Consider the following 16,676-nt stretch of genomic DNA (forward strand, 5'->3'; position numbering starts at 1 on the left):
GCTCCAGTCCCCGGCTTGTTGCCCCATCACAAGCTCCCATTCAGCGGGAGCAGGAATTTAAAGGCAGGGGCGTAGCTGGGAGTTGTGGGGGCGACCCCCTCACCCAACAAAATAACATTTCTAGACATATTCAGCATACACCCTGATGCGATGCCATTTTGTTTCCACTTTTGTTTAAGCCAATACGAGTTTCTTCTTAAATGAATATTTTGTTCACCTACTAGCACCAAACCATCAGCGGATTTGGAAACATTGTTCTTTGATTCTCGATCTTTCTGGTGTGGCATCTTCCAGCCTGGAAAACCAGAGCAAAAGAGATCAGAGGTTCAGGGTGGTGTCCTGAAACTTTACCATGAGTTTATATATGCTAGAGCTGCAACAACTAGCCCACAAAGGGATCAGTTTATCAGATTAAATAGAGTTTCATATTCATTCAATGTGCTTCTAATTTAACTATTGCTGTTTTATTAGATTTATTCACAAAAGACTCAATAGCTGTGGTGACTTCATTCTCACTTTGCTCTCTTTATTTCATGGCAGTCTCCAAGGCTGGAGATCGGCTAAGTTGCTTCACTAATCGGCAGTTTATGAGAGGATAAATAATTTCTAAGTGGCAAGCAGAAACTCAGCTGCCTGGATCAGCTCCAGTAGAAACACTGGAACACTTCATCACACTCATGTCTTTATAAAAGGTGGTGAAGATATATACATTCAGATCAATCAATCCATGAGGAACTCCATAAAACTTGAGTCTACAAATACAGTCCTGCAATAAAGACTTTATGAAAGCTAGAAACCTCAGTCTTCACATCTGTTATACAGTCTAAGTTCATAGACGTAAATGGGGTGGCCAAAATAATAGAAACCTCTGTTTGTATAAAGTGATCACAGTTCACATGATTTTATCAGTTTAACTAGAATTGAGTACCCCTAAATTCAAGTAAAATGAGTGTTTAACTAACTTCAGTTAGATCAGTTCCTCATCATGTGGTGGAATGAAATATCCAAATCTGTCACTTGTGCAAAAACAGCAATACAGGGTCAAAATACATTATCACAGTCACAGAGACTCATTATCATGCAACAGTATATCAGACTCAACAGGTGAGACAAGGCACGCAAAGTTGAAAATAATTTATTTCAAAATATTTTCATTTGAATATTCAGTTTACTGTTTATTTACATTAGCCCTTCAGTAACAGTGCTGTGAACACCAGTGGGAGTTCAAACAATCAGATACTTTTGAGCACAGATCTGACATCACATCTCCAGTTTATCCCACTCACAGGACGGGTGGGATCCACAACTAACGGCCACAATGGTAACATTTCCTCAAAATGTAATCTGAAAGTATTGCAATTGTTCTGTAAACGTGATAAGGTTAATGCTCTGGGATTGCAACCAAGACACGTATGTGTTTTGAATCCTGAGATGTGAAGCCTGCACATATTTCACACAGGCAAGACACACTCCTGAGGGCTACAAATACCGAGGTCAGCTAGAAGTAGCTCCTGTTCTACAATCGCACTGTAAACATTGTCTCCAAGGCCTCATTCAGATGAACCAAATTAGCTGAGGTGTTTCGGTTTTTGTTTTTTTTTTTTCCCTCTTACCATCATGCCTTTAAGCTAAAATGAACAAAACTCATGTTAATTAGAGAGAGGGGGAAAAACAAACTAAATTCAGGCCTCAACTTTGAACCACATACATAATTAAAGCCTGTTTGACTATAAGAGTGCAATAAAATGATTAACACTACTCTCTTTAAAACGTTAGAGTTTTTCTTTTAATTACTGATTAATTTGGTGTAAAACTAGAGGTCCCATGTATCTGTGTCTCAGCAGCTCTTCTCTTTAGTGATGAAAGTGTGAAGACCACACCAGATTCAGTATGTGGTACCTTACTGCTGCTTGTATACTGTTCATTATTTGTGTGTTCCCAGTCTGGTTGGGCATTAGGAGAAGGTAGCGGTGAGGATGGCCTCTTGCTGCAGATGATGGAGGGTCCCGATACCAACAGCAGGGGCAGGCAGAGCAGGTCGGCTGACTAACCGCAGCTGAGGAGGACAGACGAGTGAGTGCTGTGTGTTCAAATTCAACACCTCAGCAACTTTCCACAGAGCTTTATATTGCTGATATCAGTCCAAACACCGCTCACCTTGCAGGCCAGCTGCTTTTCGAACCTTGGAGCTACAAAAGACCAGGGGCCCATGTTCTGAGGTTCCTCCTGGCTCCAAATGAACTCTGAGGAGGAATCACAACGAAAAGTGAGTAGAGCTGATGGTAAAAGAGGAAGTAGTTTGCAGCGTTTTTCAGGACAAGAAAACAGCCTTCACTTCAATGAAACAGAGACATGAAGTGAAACCTAAACTTTGAGGTTTGGTTCAACAAGTTTACAAACAAGTCTGAATCATTTTATTAATATCTATTTTTCCTGGGTCTTACGTTATTTGTTGCAATTTTCCTCAGTTTTTATTTTTCGTCACCTGTAACACACTTTGAACCTGGTTTCTTGTTTAATATTTTAGAATAATAAATGGAAATTTTATAAGAAAAGTTATTTCAGAAAAGACAAACTAAGGATTACGATCCATGTTGTTGCACTGGCAAAATTTCCCATTAGGTCAAACCAACAAACTCCTCGTTGTTGATCACACAGCCTTCAAACTTTGCTGCTGTGGATCATGAAGCATGTTAGAAAATTGAGGGATTGACCTAAACCTCAATAACAGACCGCATCAAGTTACAAAGAGAGGTGTAGGTTGGATTTCATCAGTGGGGAAAACAGCCAATCGCTGCAAAATGTTCTAAAAATATCATCCAATAATTAATCATTATGACCAAACTGTATTTGTAGTCTCTTCTTTCCATGTATGTATAACCAAACAATTACCTTTCATCTCCTGATCGAAAATAATATTTTGATCAATAGAAAATTTTTTACTAAATATCCAACTTGCATTTCTAAAGTCAATGTGTCATTAAACTCCTTCAAGTAAGATTTATTTTGTAGCTTTGCAACATTAAACACACTATTATTATTAACATTATCTAAATATTCCAGCTCTGAGTGGGGCCCACAGACTTTATTACAGCCTCCACCAAAGCATTAGGGCGTCATGTATGTTGAATGACAATCTCACGACTACATTCAGAGGTTAAACACAGAGGGCAGATATTATACTGAAGGCTATTACTACATTTTAATCAACCCAGATCATGTAGATTTTAGTGGTGGGAGAGTAGTGTGACTCAGCTCGCTTTTAATAAATGATGCAAATAGACTGTAAACGTGACAGCAGGAGGAATGAGGGGGAAAGTACTCTCTTGCAAAGCCCAGATGAAATTGTGACAAATCCAAGGGGTGACTCTGGTTATTTGAGCTCTTAATGTGGAAAAAGGCCATTAAATGCATCCAGTTTCTCTGATGTGCTATAATTGTGGTGCAGCTCAATGGAGGAAACAAAATCACCATCACTAAGTACAGTTAACAGCCAGAAAATGCCAAAGGTTCTTCGGTAATGAGAAACATGCTGCGACCAGTTGTTCTTAATGCTTGTAAAGTTTTACACAACAAAATGAAGCATAACATCAGAGTCTCATTCAACCACTGTGGGTGGACGCAAGCACAAAAATCACTAATCGGCTGCCCCTGGGGTCCGGTGAAACTCAAGCTCGCTGTCTAATGCTGTCTAACAAAACTGGTGACTATTACGTTTATATTTAAGTCTCCACATCCTCCTCAGTGACATTCAACTTAGTGTGACTCACTCGTGTAACCGAGTGTGTAATTGCCTTTCTGGCCAACACTCAAATGCAGCTGGAGGTGTCATCAAGTAACAGTAGTGAACAAGTTTAGTGAAGGAAAATCCCCTTCATCACAAAAATACAACATAAATCTATCCAATGTCAGCAAAAGTTCAATTGCTCAGTGTGTCGGATGTTTGAAATAATTGTGTCACATTCAAGACAAGGACAGAATTGAAGGACTAGTGCCTCACAATGACCTGGAAAAATGTCTCCATGGTTTACCTTTAGTAGGACAGACTATTCTAATGGCATCTTTGTATAAAAACAAACAACTTCCCCCAAAGAAATCCTCCAAAAAACAAGCCAATGTTAAAAGGATCAAAACTAAGCAGTTGTTTTTAAACTCCACATTCATATCTGGAAAAAAAAAAAAATTGAAGACCTGTGCTCTATTCCCCTTTTGTTATTTTATTTATTTATTTATTTTATTTTTTTTATGAATTTACCTTCCTGACATCTTTTAAATGTCAACGCCTTATTAAGTTTATGTAAGCAGAAAGGCCTTGATTTTGGAAAAGTGCTTCATAAATTAACTTGTCTTTCCTCTTTTTCCATCAGTCACACAGACTAAGACGTCTCATCTAGCATTGCTCAAGGAAATGCCTCAGACTTCACGACTTTTGCGAAACACAGGAAGAACATATTGTCCACTTGTAATCCACTTGGCAAATGGCAGAATGACACCAACTGCTGCTGAAAAGACAGGAGCTCTGTCTGACAGGAGACAGAGGGGGTGGGGGCCATGGCACTTTACCTGTGGCACTGGGATACTTTTTGAGCTCCTGCTGCAGAGCCACCAGTGGGAACGGACATAGCTCCTCAACACGGACCAGTGCTGTGTGCTGATTTGCTGCTGATGCCTCCCTCTGTTTCAGCAGAGCATAGTAGTGTTTCCCTGAGCACAGCACCACCCTTTGGACGCTGGATGAAATAAGACAAAATGGATTTAATGCACTTGATAAATTACTTACAGAATGGCTTTAAACCCAGTTTAAGCAGGTTTTCTCTAACTAAAAACCTGACTAGTCCACAGATACTGCAAGGGCAGACCTGCAATATGAATTATTCATTTTAAAATTCACAGATCAGCCATTATGGACCACCTGCCTATTACTGTGGAAGTCCTCCCTTTGCCCCCAAAATAGCCCTGCCCTACCAAGGCCTGGCTATGGCACCAAGACGTGAGCAGCAAGTCCTTTAAGTCTGTAAGATGTGAGGTGGGGGCTCCTTGGGTCAGCCTTGGATAGGCCTTGTTTGTCCAGCTCATCCAGCAGATGGACTGTGATCTGGAGTCAACACCTTGAACTGGTTCTAACACCATTGCGGAACCATTTTTCAAATCATTTTTAATCCGTTTCACAGCTATTCTTACACTTGCAATTCCACATCTTGAGGGCAAAAATTTTTCCTGTGCCACCTCAATGAGACAGCCAGTGTCATTCATTTCACCTGTGAGTGATCATAATGTTATGGCTGATCAGTGAATTTCACCACATTGAGGACCAGACATCCTACCTTTCTGGTGACACTGAAGTGTCACCTAACACTGGTCTGAAAGACGTTCCTGGTGCAAGTTGAGCCAGACTGGACACTGCACCCTGCAAAAAAAAAAAAGTGTTCACCAACTTAATACATACAAATACCTGTAAAAGTTGGAAATAAAGTAATAAACCATGTTCTTGACAACTGACTTACAGAAAATCTGAGTAGCGTCTTTGGTCCAACGACGATGAGAGGCTTACGGAAGCTTCGGACCATCTGTCGCCTCAGCAGGTGGAAGTACTGGGCTGGAGTGGTGGGATTGACCACAGCCATGTTGACAGTGTCATTGTCCACACCCTCCTCTTTACTGTCACACATCTGAGCAGCAGAATAAGACAAATTAGCAATTTACAATCAAGGTAATGTATAACACCAACAACTGGCCATGTAAAAGGTTGAAGGTAGAGAGCACAGATATTCACATATTTAACCTGGTTTGTCTGTGACAGAATACAAACGTCATGATTTTCTTTAGCAGAGATTGACCTTTCTACCAGTGAATAAGTATCAGCAGTGAGAGAGTAGTAATTCAAAGACAACACTAAAAATTAACAGCTTGTGGTTGAATGACTCCATCAGTCAGACCAGTTTTAGATGAACACCCTGTTTATCCAGTAATATATTAAACATTTGTGTGAAATATTGCCGTAATTGCTGTGTGACCTCTTGAATAATGTTCAAGCAGTGTTTTGTGGGGTTACACACAACCTTCACCATTGATCAATGCCAAATTTGAATAAAGTTCCCTCAAGGTGTTGCTGGGCTATCACATCAACAAGGTCAAAACTGCGTTTGAGAGCTCTCTGTGTACTGTATTCTGTTCATCCTGGAGTTCTAGTGAATGTTTAAGAAGTTCCGTGAATGTGCTACTGAAATAACATGTCTACAAGTATGAAACAACCCGTTCCTCAGGCTGTCAGGCCCAGCTTAAGAATAAAAATGTTTGTCTCTTTGCCCCTCTGAAACTCATCATGATGGTAGCAACCTGTTCTGAGATGAAATGACAGGATTTGTAGACCTGAATAGAGGTAGAGGTGGAGTTTCAAAATTAAAAGGCCATTGCAGACACTAGACTGTGTTTGATACAACTGTGTAATTTAGTCCACTTCAACCCCAGGCAAAAGCTCTATCCTCTATGGATTGGGATCTGAGAAATCTATCATGAGAGAGGGGGTCTCGTCGTTCGCCTGAGCCCTTCAGCTCAGAAACTTACTGAGCTAAAGACTTACTGCCTTGCAAGAGTTAAAAAAAGATACTTTATATTCATAAGAATTATAATTATATCCATTGCACATGGGTTTTATTAGCTTGAACGACAAACTGCTGATATGAGGCGCTCTTGTTTGTTTGGCTTTCAAACTGCTCCATATTACTAAGAGCCAAGACAAACTTTCAGACAAAAAAAATATATGTGAAGAACAGTGACACAGACCTGGAGGAATCGCTCCATACGACAGGAAGAGTGTTCAGGCCCGGCCCCATCGTAGCCATGAGGCAGCAGGATCACCATCCCACACTGTAGCAGCCATTTGGCTTCACCTGGACACGCAGCAGATTCATAAGGATTTGAGAACGTTTGGAAAATCTTAAATAGTGTGGTTTAGGTGAGGGGATACCTCCCGTGATGAAGGTATCAAAGATGATCTGTGCTCCATTGAAGAAATCTCCAAACTGAGCTTCCCAGATAGGGAGAAGCTTCGGCTGTGCGATACTCATGCCGTATTCAAATCCAAGCACCGCCTCCTCAGACAGCGGACTGTTACACACCTATAAACACCACAATAACACAATATGTCACAAGAAAGATAGATGTCAGTGGAAAAGAATTGAGGCCAGAACTAATCTGTTAAATACTGATTCAGACATATTGTGTCCCACTCAAGGTTTTATTTGTTTTACCTCCAGGAAGCCTTTCTGCTGAGGACTGATGTGGTTTAGAGGGATGTACATGTCATTGGTGTCCTGACATACCACCATGGCATGACGCTGACTGAATGTACCTCTTCCAACATCCTGCCCGCTGATTCGAATGTTAAAACCTGCAAGAACAAACATCTGAAATATTTAAATCCTTTTATGCAATAAAAATTCAACTTAAGATTTGATTCGATGCTTCTCCGGCTTGACACTGACCTTGGCTGAGAAGAGAGCCAAAAGCCAAGGCCTCTGCTGTGGACCAGTCCAGTTTGGTGCCCTCCTCTAACTTGTTTAAGCGAGCCTGAGTTCACAGAAGAGGGAAAAATAAGGCAATCTGTAGCATCGACGCAAAACCACTTAACAGAGATGGATGAGGTGATGAACGCACCTGTACGTGGGTCTTCCCGAGGTGACTGTGCAGCTGGATGTGCTCAGGGATGTCCACAGATTTTGCCCCAACAAACTGCAGCAGAGGAATGGGCACACCCGTGTCCCAGGTGGTGACTCTGAGCTGAGGCTCAACCAGATCCCCCCAGCGGCCCTGCAGGTTGGTGGGTGGGGGGCTGTACAGGGTCATGTTGGCCAGCTTGTCATTGAGCATGCCATAGTATTTGGATTTGATATTGTCACGCTCTGCTTCGGTCATCAGACCCTCAGAGATCAGCAGGTCGGAATAAGAGTCAGGGACGCTCTTGCGGGACCTGCAATACAGCAACAATGTGACAATGTCACAGTTTGTGTAGGTGTGTGTTTGAGCGCAACTGTGACGTTGTATATTTGTGTGTTTGTGTATTGTGTTCTGCCTTAAGGAAAGATGGTTCATCTATTTTTCCTCCCAATAAGCCTGAACTTTAAGTTTAGTTCCTCAAATACACCAGTGGAAGACGTTGGATGGGGATGTTTTACTTCAGTGTTACATCATATTATAGCATTGGATAATTATTATCATTGACCGCACTAAGGCTGAATTTACATTTTTATATACTGACAATGATTTAATTTACATCCTTATAACTTCTAACATCTTAATCTGCAAATCTGTATTTCTCTTTTAAGAGTATCAAGAGGGATATTGTCATCCTCAGAGAAAGAAAGATAATCCAAAACGTGTTCTCATGATCAGCCAGTATTAATTTATACGGCAAATTTTGACAAACATCTTTTTTGAGGGTTCCCAGCCTGAGCCCTCGGTTACAAGGGCCCTGGTTAGTGGGATGATGAATGAGGCAGGGAAGGGACAAGCCATTTTTGGCCTAATCTCTCATACAGTTAGATTTAGATGAAACTATCAGAGGTTGAGGAGATCTGACAACAGTACAAAATTGTTTCTTCTTCATCTTCTCAAAATTTTTTTTTTTTTTAGAAATCTGTAGAAATATGTGGTACTTTATATTTCGACACATTTTCATTGCTGCAAAGGTTAAAGTAAACAAGCTGAAGTCTAACTGACCGGATGATCTTGTACATGGCTGGGTTGGTGAAGAAAGGCTCATCCAGCTCGTTGTGGCCCCACTGACGGTAGCAGATCAGATCCAGGATCACATCATTTCTAAAGCGCCGCTGATATTCCACAGCCAGCCGGGTGGCCCGCACCACCTCCTCTGCATCGTCTCCGTTCACATGGATCACAGCACAATTCACCATCTTGCCTGCAATACAAATCTCGGACTATAACTAATACTACTGTGTTATTTTTTTCTAAAAAACAAATCGCATGTACCATTTGTGTCACACAATATTTGATAATCAGAGGGTCCATGTAAAAATTTTCACTTGACTAATCCATATAATGTATATGAGTTTCACTGACCTACATCACTACAGTACAATGAGGACCTCCCCCTCTCTGATGGAGTGGTGTAGCCCACTTGGTTGTTTACAATAAGGTGGATGCTCCCACCAACTCTGTAGTGGGGGAGGTTTGTGAGGGTCAAAGTTTCTGGGACGATGCCTTGACCAGTGAAAGAGCCATCACCATGGACCTGAGGAGAAAAGAATAACACAATCTCTTCATTTCACTAAGTTTTAATCATCCAGAGAGCTTCATAACAACTCCCTGTTTTACATCACACTAACTTCTGCCTTTTTGAACTGAGTCTATAAGTTACTCTAATGTGGCTTGCTATCATCTCTTAATTTGAGAAATCAAACTTGGGTCAGGCATGAAAAGCAAAGCAGGCCCTTAGCTGACTTAAACTGAGAATCCACACATCTTGGCCTAAAGAGTCTGTGAAAACAGATTTTTTTTGTCAGTGATAGTTTTTTTCAGTTTATCAACCTGATAAATAGTTTTTCAGTTTTTGACTAAACAAATATCTAACACCTGTTTGATCTGATTAGTGTTGTTGAGAATCCCTTTGCTGTAACCATTATCTCACTTAAATTTATGAAAATGTATTGGCATTATTACATCTGTGATAATCTGTTCATTTTATCTTCACAGTTTGGTTGTGTTTTTTGTTGTTATTAATGTATTAGGTGTTGTAATTCTATACCTGCAGACAGATGACTTGGTCCCCTGGCTGGGCGCTGTCTTTGGGGGAGTAGTCACCTTCTTCCCTGAGCTGCTGTCTGGCACGGGTCTTGCCCTGGGCCACTGGATTGATGGCCTCAAGGTGAGATGGATTGGGTAGCATGGTCACGTGAAGAGGGTGCTCAGCTCCGAAGTCCAACTCCACTGAGGAGGTGAGGTGGGAGAGAACGTCACCAATGGCAGGCGAGGTGTCAGGGAACTCGCTGAGGCCACGCATCTTACGAAACATGAGCTGGAAAGAGAAATGGTGGAAGGACTTTAATGTTGAATAGTCTACAATTTCACAGCTGACTTTATGTTAATGACTAATTACAGACATTCCAAAAAAAAGGGGTGAAAGTAAATGTGTCTACTTGAAAAACTGTGAAGGCTGTCTGACCTCTGATGGAAACTTCAGCAGGCCTGTCAGGAGGTTCAGGCGGCCTCTGTGGGGCATGCCAATGACAATGTCAGTGACTCCACTGTGGGCTGACTGGTAGAAAAGCTCGTAGAAAAAGCCCATCATGCTCTCCGCACCTTCTCCTCCATAACGTTTCACAGTAGCAAACTTGGTGGCCAAGAAGTGATCAAATTCCTAAAAAGTTTGACAGGAAGTAAATAAAAATATTCATCAAAACAATACCAGACAAATACCACGTGAAATGTGAGCACGCGCTCCAGATGTGTGCTGGGCTTTTTTTTTTTTTTTTCTTGCACTTACCTGAGATTCCAGCATGATCTTGGCCAGCTGTCTCCTCTCCTCAGTGGAGAATTTTTTCCTCTTGAGCTCCTCAAAGCAATCAGCGAACCATTCTCTCTCCTCCAGGCTGCTCAGCTGGCTGGTCTCCACTGACACATGGCCACAGTAGGCTTCTTCCAGGTAGGCCTGAACCTCTTCCACTGAAGCTTCCGTCTTTCCAAAGTGCCGTAGACCTGAAGGAAGACAGTTTCCCTGAATCAGCAAATGTTCAGGAGTTAGGTATAAAACTGACAAATATCAGCATATGTACCCTGCTTCATATGCAAATAAAGAGTTGTTCTGCTTTAGCCAGTCAGACCGACAGATCCAGTGACAATCTGACTGTGTAAATGTTAGTGTGAGAGCGAGGACTGTGTTAATGCACAGCTCCGTAATGAAGTAAGCTTTCATCCGTTTGTAATTGCAAAATATGTTTAGTTCATTCTGAAAATGTGTTGGGAATAATTACACTGCAGCAGACGAGGTGTCTTTCAATGGCTCAGGACATGTGGTGGATCTCAAATGAAATCCTGAATGGGTCATGTGCGTGTGTTCACACCTTAACTTAGTGTTGATATTGAAATCACCTGAGGCTGTTTAGCCGTGGTGTTAAGATACAAGCAATAATAATGCGGCACTGATAGAGTATATACATTTTTAGATGATAGACTGAAAATCATTAGCATGGGGAACCTGGGTTTTTCCACATTACCTTCAACCGAACAGCTGAGTTAATATTAGCTCTATGTTGACCATTTATTATTAATTATTCTAGATAAAATGTAAAAGAGCCATTTTCTGCATAGTGAGTGTATACTGCTGATACCTTCACTACAGTCTAGTGATAACATCACTCTGTAATGAGTATTTTGATGTTTGTGTTCTTTTTTTAAAATTCAAATGTATTAATGTGATTGTCATCACTGCAACGCAACTCATGCATGAAGAAGTTACTAATGCTGATCGCGATCCTGAGATGTTCCTGAATCTTGAATCACATACCTGAGGTGTTGAGTAGTCCTCTGATGGTTCCAGCCAGCATGCTGATCTCAGGGACCGTGTCAGCCACCGGCTGCTGGGGCAGGAGGGGGTTTATTTTTGCAGCCTTGTGTCCATGTGCTCTGTATGCTTCCACCAGCCGGGCCAGACCGTGATCTGAGTGCAAAGCAACACAGTCAGGTAGAGTCGTCTGTCAACAACACTGTCAGACTGGGAGAATCTGGGAGAGACAGTCGGAGATTAGGGGAGACGGTTGGAGACTGGGAGAGGGGCTGGGAGAGGCTGGGAGAGACAAGTCTAGTCTGCAGCAGGGATGCCTTCACTGACATAAGAGACATAAGGTACCTAAGAAATAACATCCACTTCATTGTTCTTTGTGATACACAAGATCCATTTATTTGTGTTCACATGATCAAACATACATGTTACAAAAACACCAGCATGGTGCTGCTTTGCATTCCATTGCGTGCAGTCAAAAACTGTTGCCTCCTTCCCCTCTGGAACACACCTGCTGAACCAACAAAAGGTTCCTAGATTAAACAGGCCACAGCATCACTCAAGTGAAACCAATTAACACCCATCACCCCACAATCTGCCTCTACACACCGGACCCCTTATTGGCATGGCCTGCAGACATGGCAATTCGATACAAACAACAATAACAGGAGCAAGATATATTACCATACATGAAAATTCAGTTTTTAGTGACCCAATTTACACCTCTGGTATCAGACAAAAGTTTAGTCACAGGTCTCTCAATAACACAGTTTTAGTCTGTAGTTTCACAGAGCGCACTATTCCCTTTGCATCAGGAAAAATCTCCAACACCTTTCCAAGAAGCCAGGAACCACGAGAAGCTGCCGTATCCATGACAACATCTCCAACAGCCAAACTCTGTTTTCTTTGATTCCACTTTTGTCTTTCTTGCAACAGTGGCAGATATTTCCAAATCCATCGTTTCCAAAACAAGTCTGAAATGTACTGCACTTGTCTCCAACGATGCTTCACATACATGTCTTCGGAAGATCTGCCATCCATAGTTCCATGGCTCTGCCTGCAATATTGGCACTGAGATATGATCTATTTCACAGCTGCATTGGCGTTGGTAATCCAATATTTCCTCCGAAGTGTACATAATGTATGGTTTTGCCCACTGTGTCCCAGAAATTGGTGAAAGTCTCTGAGAAAAAGCCTGGAGATATGCTGATCCTTGGAAGGGATGAGGGGATGTTTTTCCTCTGAAGGCACTGTTCCTTCCCTCCAACTCTTAAGAGACAATCTTCCAACATGGGATCAAGCTTGTAAATTGAACTTTGTCTGCTTACTGTACCTTTCTCAGACAGCAGAGAGGAAATTTCACTAGCAAATGATTGCCAGTTAAGCTTCAGCCAAAACCTTTGCTGTCAAAACACTGCTTTTCAGCTTGACAGTGGTGTTTTCCCCTTCCACTTGACCAGTTTGTGATTCAGAGGCATTCAAATCCTTTATCTGATGACTGAGCTTCAACAGATGCTTTTTCAGTCTCAGAAACCAAGCCACTGACACCAAGTTTTCTCCAATCGGAAAAATAGTAGTCACTAGTCAATAGTAGTCATTCAGTACATCATGACTAGGCATACACATAGGCATCCCTTTTTAACTCTGGATCAGCACAAACCACTTTAACTTCATGATGATTTGCTGGCCAATCTGCCTCAGACTCCCAGAGAAACCTGGGTCCCTCCAGCCAACTTTGATTTTCTATTTAGTCTGACCTTCATCCCTCTGGATGCAGCGTCGGCTGGATATGCCAATATGCCTCCATTGAGAAGGGCTTGAGACTTCCCTTATGTCTGACGCCCTGGTTGCCACAAAGTGTTGTTCCTGTGATGTTTAATTGCTGCATGAGGCGTTCAGAGCAAAATGTAGCTGTGCTACCAGGATCCAGGAATGCATAAATCATTCAATTTATTTTTGTGGACTTGACCTGCCCTGGGGCAATAGAGAGAATGCAGCAGCCATTTCCGGCCCTTATGCGTCCACATATCTGGGAGGAAGTTAATGGATTAACTTTGGGTGGCTCACCAGTTTGTTGTGACTCAGCATTGGCCTTTGGGATATAAAGTCAAGTGGGATGCCGTTGATCGCAAACCTCACAGACCAAGCGCTTGTTACAGTCACAGCTTATGTGTCCCACTCTTAAACATCCACAACATATTCCTTTTTACTTTAGGAATCTGATCTTTTCACTGTGTTTTTTACGTTGGAACTGCTAGCATTTCTCCAAAAGGTGAGCATGTGAACAGCAAGAACAATACAAAACATAGTTCCAGAATGACTTCCTTTTCCTTGTTTTAAAGCAGTTACATTCTGTGGTACATTTACTTCAATATTTCCAAACATCGGATCAGAAAGAATCCTCACGTTTCTCCAAAAGTGCAGCATCAACAAAATGAGCCCTCTTATTATCTCCCCATAATATCATGAGCAACAGAGCTCCATTTTTCACAAAGTTTATATGGCAACTTGGAAACAACTGCCATCATTGTGCTTGCCATGTGCAATTCCTGCATATGAGGAAGCTCTTCCATCATATTACAGCATCCATGTGGGAACAAAGCATAGGCTTGCAAAGAAATTCTCTGACTTTACTCTTTTCAGGCCAAAGCCCTTTAAATATGTGCAACAGCAAGTTTGTACTTGTTGCCGAAATGTTCTTGATGCAGTGACTTAGCCACAATAAAGCCACGTTGCACCAATTCCCTTGGCTGCCCTCTGGTGAACTGTTCCAGGTAGCACAGTCAGTCAGTCTTACTGGCTTTGTCCTCCTCACCTTGTTCAAACAATTTAATGAAAGCTTTATATTGAAATTGATCTCCTTCACCATCATCACCAAATGAAGTCTGATCCTTTTGTATTTCCTCCTACTTTGTGTTACCTGTGCAGTTGTTTTTTCAGACTGCAGAACACTTGACATTTCCACCGACAATGGATTGTGGGTTGTTTTTTTTGTGTGTGTGTGTTTTATTTGCATGTCAATTGCTTGTTGTGGTTTACTTTTTGGCATAAACCAACCCTTTGGGTTTGTGTTTTAAAGGCTGCAGGATCATATTCATTTGCCATGGGGTTAAGTGCGTTTCCACTTTTCTCTTTCAAAATAAGAGTTCACGCCATCTGTTGATACCTTAACTTGTCCAAAATCTGATGTAGCAAGTTCAGTCTCCAACTCGAGCTGCTCATTTTTCCTTTTTATTTGTTGCTCCATTGCATGTCGTCCCTTTCAAGCTGCTGCTTTTATTTGTGCACAGGAAGTCGTACTTGATCTGTTACTTGTTGCACTTTTGTTTGAATGTTTACCCACAAAACACCGCCATCGGGTTCAACATCATCATGTTCAACACCATTATTTTCAACACACCGACCCAACTTCTGACACACAATTTTCATTAGATTTCACCCATTCATCAACATTGTCAATAGTCATCATCGTGCATCATTTTAGCTTTGAACCAGGTTTTATGCCTTTCTTTTAGTTCTTTAGTACTTCAGTACTGCATTTGAACCTCGTATCGTTTTCCTTGCTTTGTTTAGTTTGGCCTTTCTACCATTTTGCAGTCTGCCAATCTGGTCAGCCAGTTCAACAGAAAGTTTGAAAACTCGTTGTCCCCACAGCCGGCAGCAACAGCTGCTCGCCGGGTGTCCACCCATTCAGAGCCGACCACCGGCTCCGGCTCCCGGATCACTGACCTTGGTTGAGTGCAGCGAGGCGGTCTTTCTCCACCTTGTGGTCTCTGTCTGTGTGTTTGGGCCGGTAGCCGTAGACGCCTCTCTCGGTGTGGTAGCCGCAGCCGGCCGCCGTCCGGCCGACTGCCGGAGGAAGACGGAGTCCGCCCAGACACTTTCTGAGGAGCAGCACGGCCGACATGTTGGCGGAACCAGAGTTAGACCCTCAGGGTGACGGCAGGTATGGCTCACGCAGCGGCAGCCATACTGCAACAAGAGTGGGCGGGGGACGGTGCCGGCAGCCCATTGGCTCAGCTGCCTGTCTGCGTCACCAACCGCCCAACCAATCAGGGCCGACCTCCGAACCCGGACCGGAGCTCTGGGCGAACTGTGTCTTGGGGGAAGAACCCTGACCCCATGACCTGGAGTCAAGAGTTAGTCCACGTAAGTAAACACAAAAAGCGTGGAGGCTCTCAATTTGATGAGGCACGGTCAGCCCAACAGGAAGGGTTTGAGACTAAACTGGAGGAAAGATGTGGGCGAACAGATTTCAGATGATAGATGGATGAAGTTGGTTGCATCCTGGCATAACTGTTCTCGTGAAGCACAACCTGGTCTTCAGTACAATTTGTTTAATAGAAATCATTGGACACCCAGTAAAATGGCCAAACTAACAATAACACGGACGGACTGACTGGGAGATTATGGATACATTTGGCTGCTACTAGGATGTAGAATAATTCTGAGACATTAGAAGTCATCTACTCCTTGCTGCTTTAAGGAATGGGTTGAACTAATGACAAGAGCGGCTACTTTTGAGCGAGTCACATACAGAGTAAAAGGGAGGGTTAGGGGGTTAGGGGGTTAGGGGTAGGGCTAAAACGTAGGGTGTAGTGGGTGTATTGGGACTGGGCCGATATCTTCAGTCAAGTCTGGGGCTCCTTCTTGACATCAATAGAGCGGTTCTCTCTCTAAGTGTGAAGAATGAGAAGACAAACGTAAAACTTTAATGTGAGGCACATTTTTTTGTTTGCTTGTTTTTTGTTTATTTGTTCCTGTTAATGCTCGTTTTTGTACATATGTTTTTATTTTAAAACAGGACAGTGGATGATGTGTATGTCTTCTATTTTGTGATGATAGCATATGTTGTACTGTCTGTGAAAAATATGAATAAAACGATAAACCAACTGTCGCATTTCATACATAGATTTATGGATATTAGTCATGTGGTTCACCTAAGAAACGTTAATAATCGACCAGCAGCGGAAAAATAAATCCAACATTTTATGAAAAGGTAGGTCCATGGGAAAACCAAGAACCTGGCAATCCTGTTTTACTGCTTCATAAAATTGATTTTCGTTGAACTTTATTTTGCCAGCTAAAATGTTTCAGCACCCTGGGTGGGTCTGTCGGGCTACAGTAACTGTAGCTTAGTTAGTTAAGCGCTTGACTGTGT

At 42.2% G+C, this 16,676-nt stretch overlaps 1 protein-coding gene and 1 long non-coding RNA gene across 2 annotated transcripts; one reads left to right on the top strand and one right to left on the bottom strand.

Annotated features, from left to right (window-relative positions):
* Nucleotides 1–1,119: 1,119 nt before the first annotated feature.
* On the bottom strand, nt 1,120–15,481 carry dhtkd1 (dehydrogenase E1 and transketolase domain containing 1). The gene is given in 18 exon segments (XM_029522194.1): nt 1,120–2,056; nt 2,158–2,243; nt 4,564–4,730; nt 5,325–5,407; nt 5,505–5,669; nt 6,784–6,890; nt 6,968–7,118; nt 7,251–7,390; nt 7,485–7,569; nt 7,657–7,969; nt 8,719–8,917; nt 9,079–9,250; nt 9,764–10,033; nt 10,181–10,375; nt 10,502–10,713; nt 11,522–11,674; nt 15,258–15,299; nt 15,302–15,481. Coding segments are annotated over 18 exon segments (2,763 nt in total). The 5' UTR covers nt 15,423–15,481; the 3' UTR covers nt 1,120–1,954.
* Nucleotides 1,695–5,427, top strand: LOC115056002 (uncharacterized). Its single transcript, XR_003841749.1, has 3 exons — nt 1,695–2,073; nt 2,165–2,266; nt 4,368–5,427. It is a non-coding gene; the product is annotated as an uncharacterized LOC115056002 (long non-coding RNA).
* Nucleotides 15,482–16,676: the final 1,195 nt, after the last annotated feature.

Source organism: Echeneis naucrates, chromosome 16 (genome assembly GCF_900963305.1).
Source record: "Echeneis naucrates chromosome 16, fEcheNa1.1, whole genome shotgun sequence".
Classification (NCBI taxonomy): Eukaryota; Metazoa; Chordata; class Actinopteri; order Carangiformes; family Echeneidae; genus Echeneis; species Echeneis naucrates.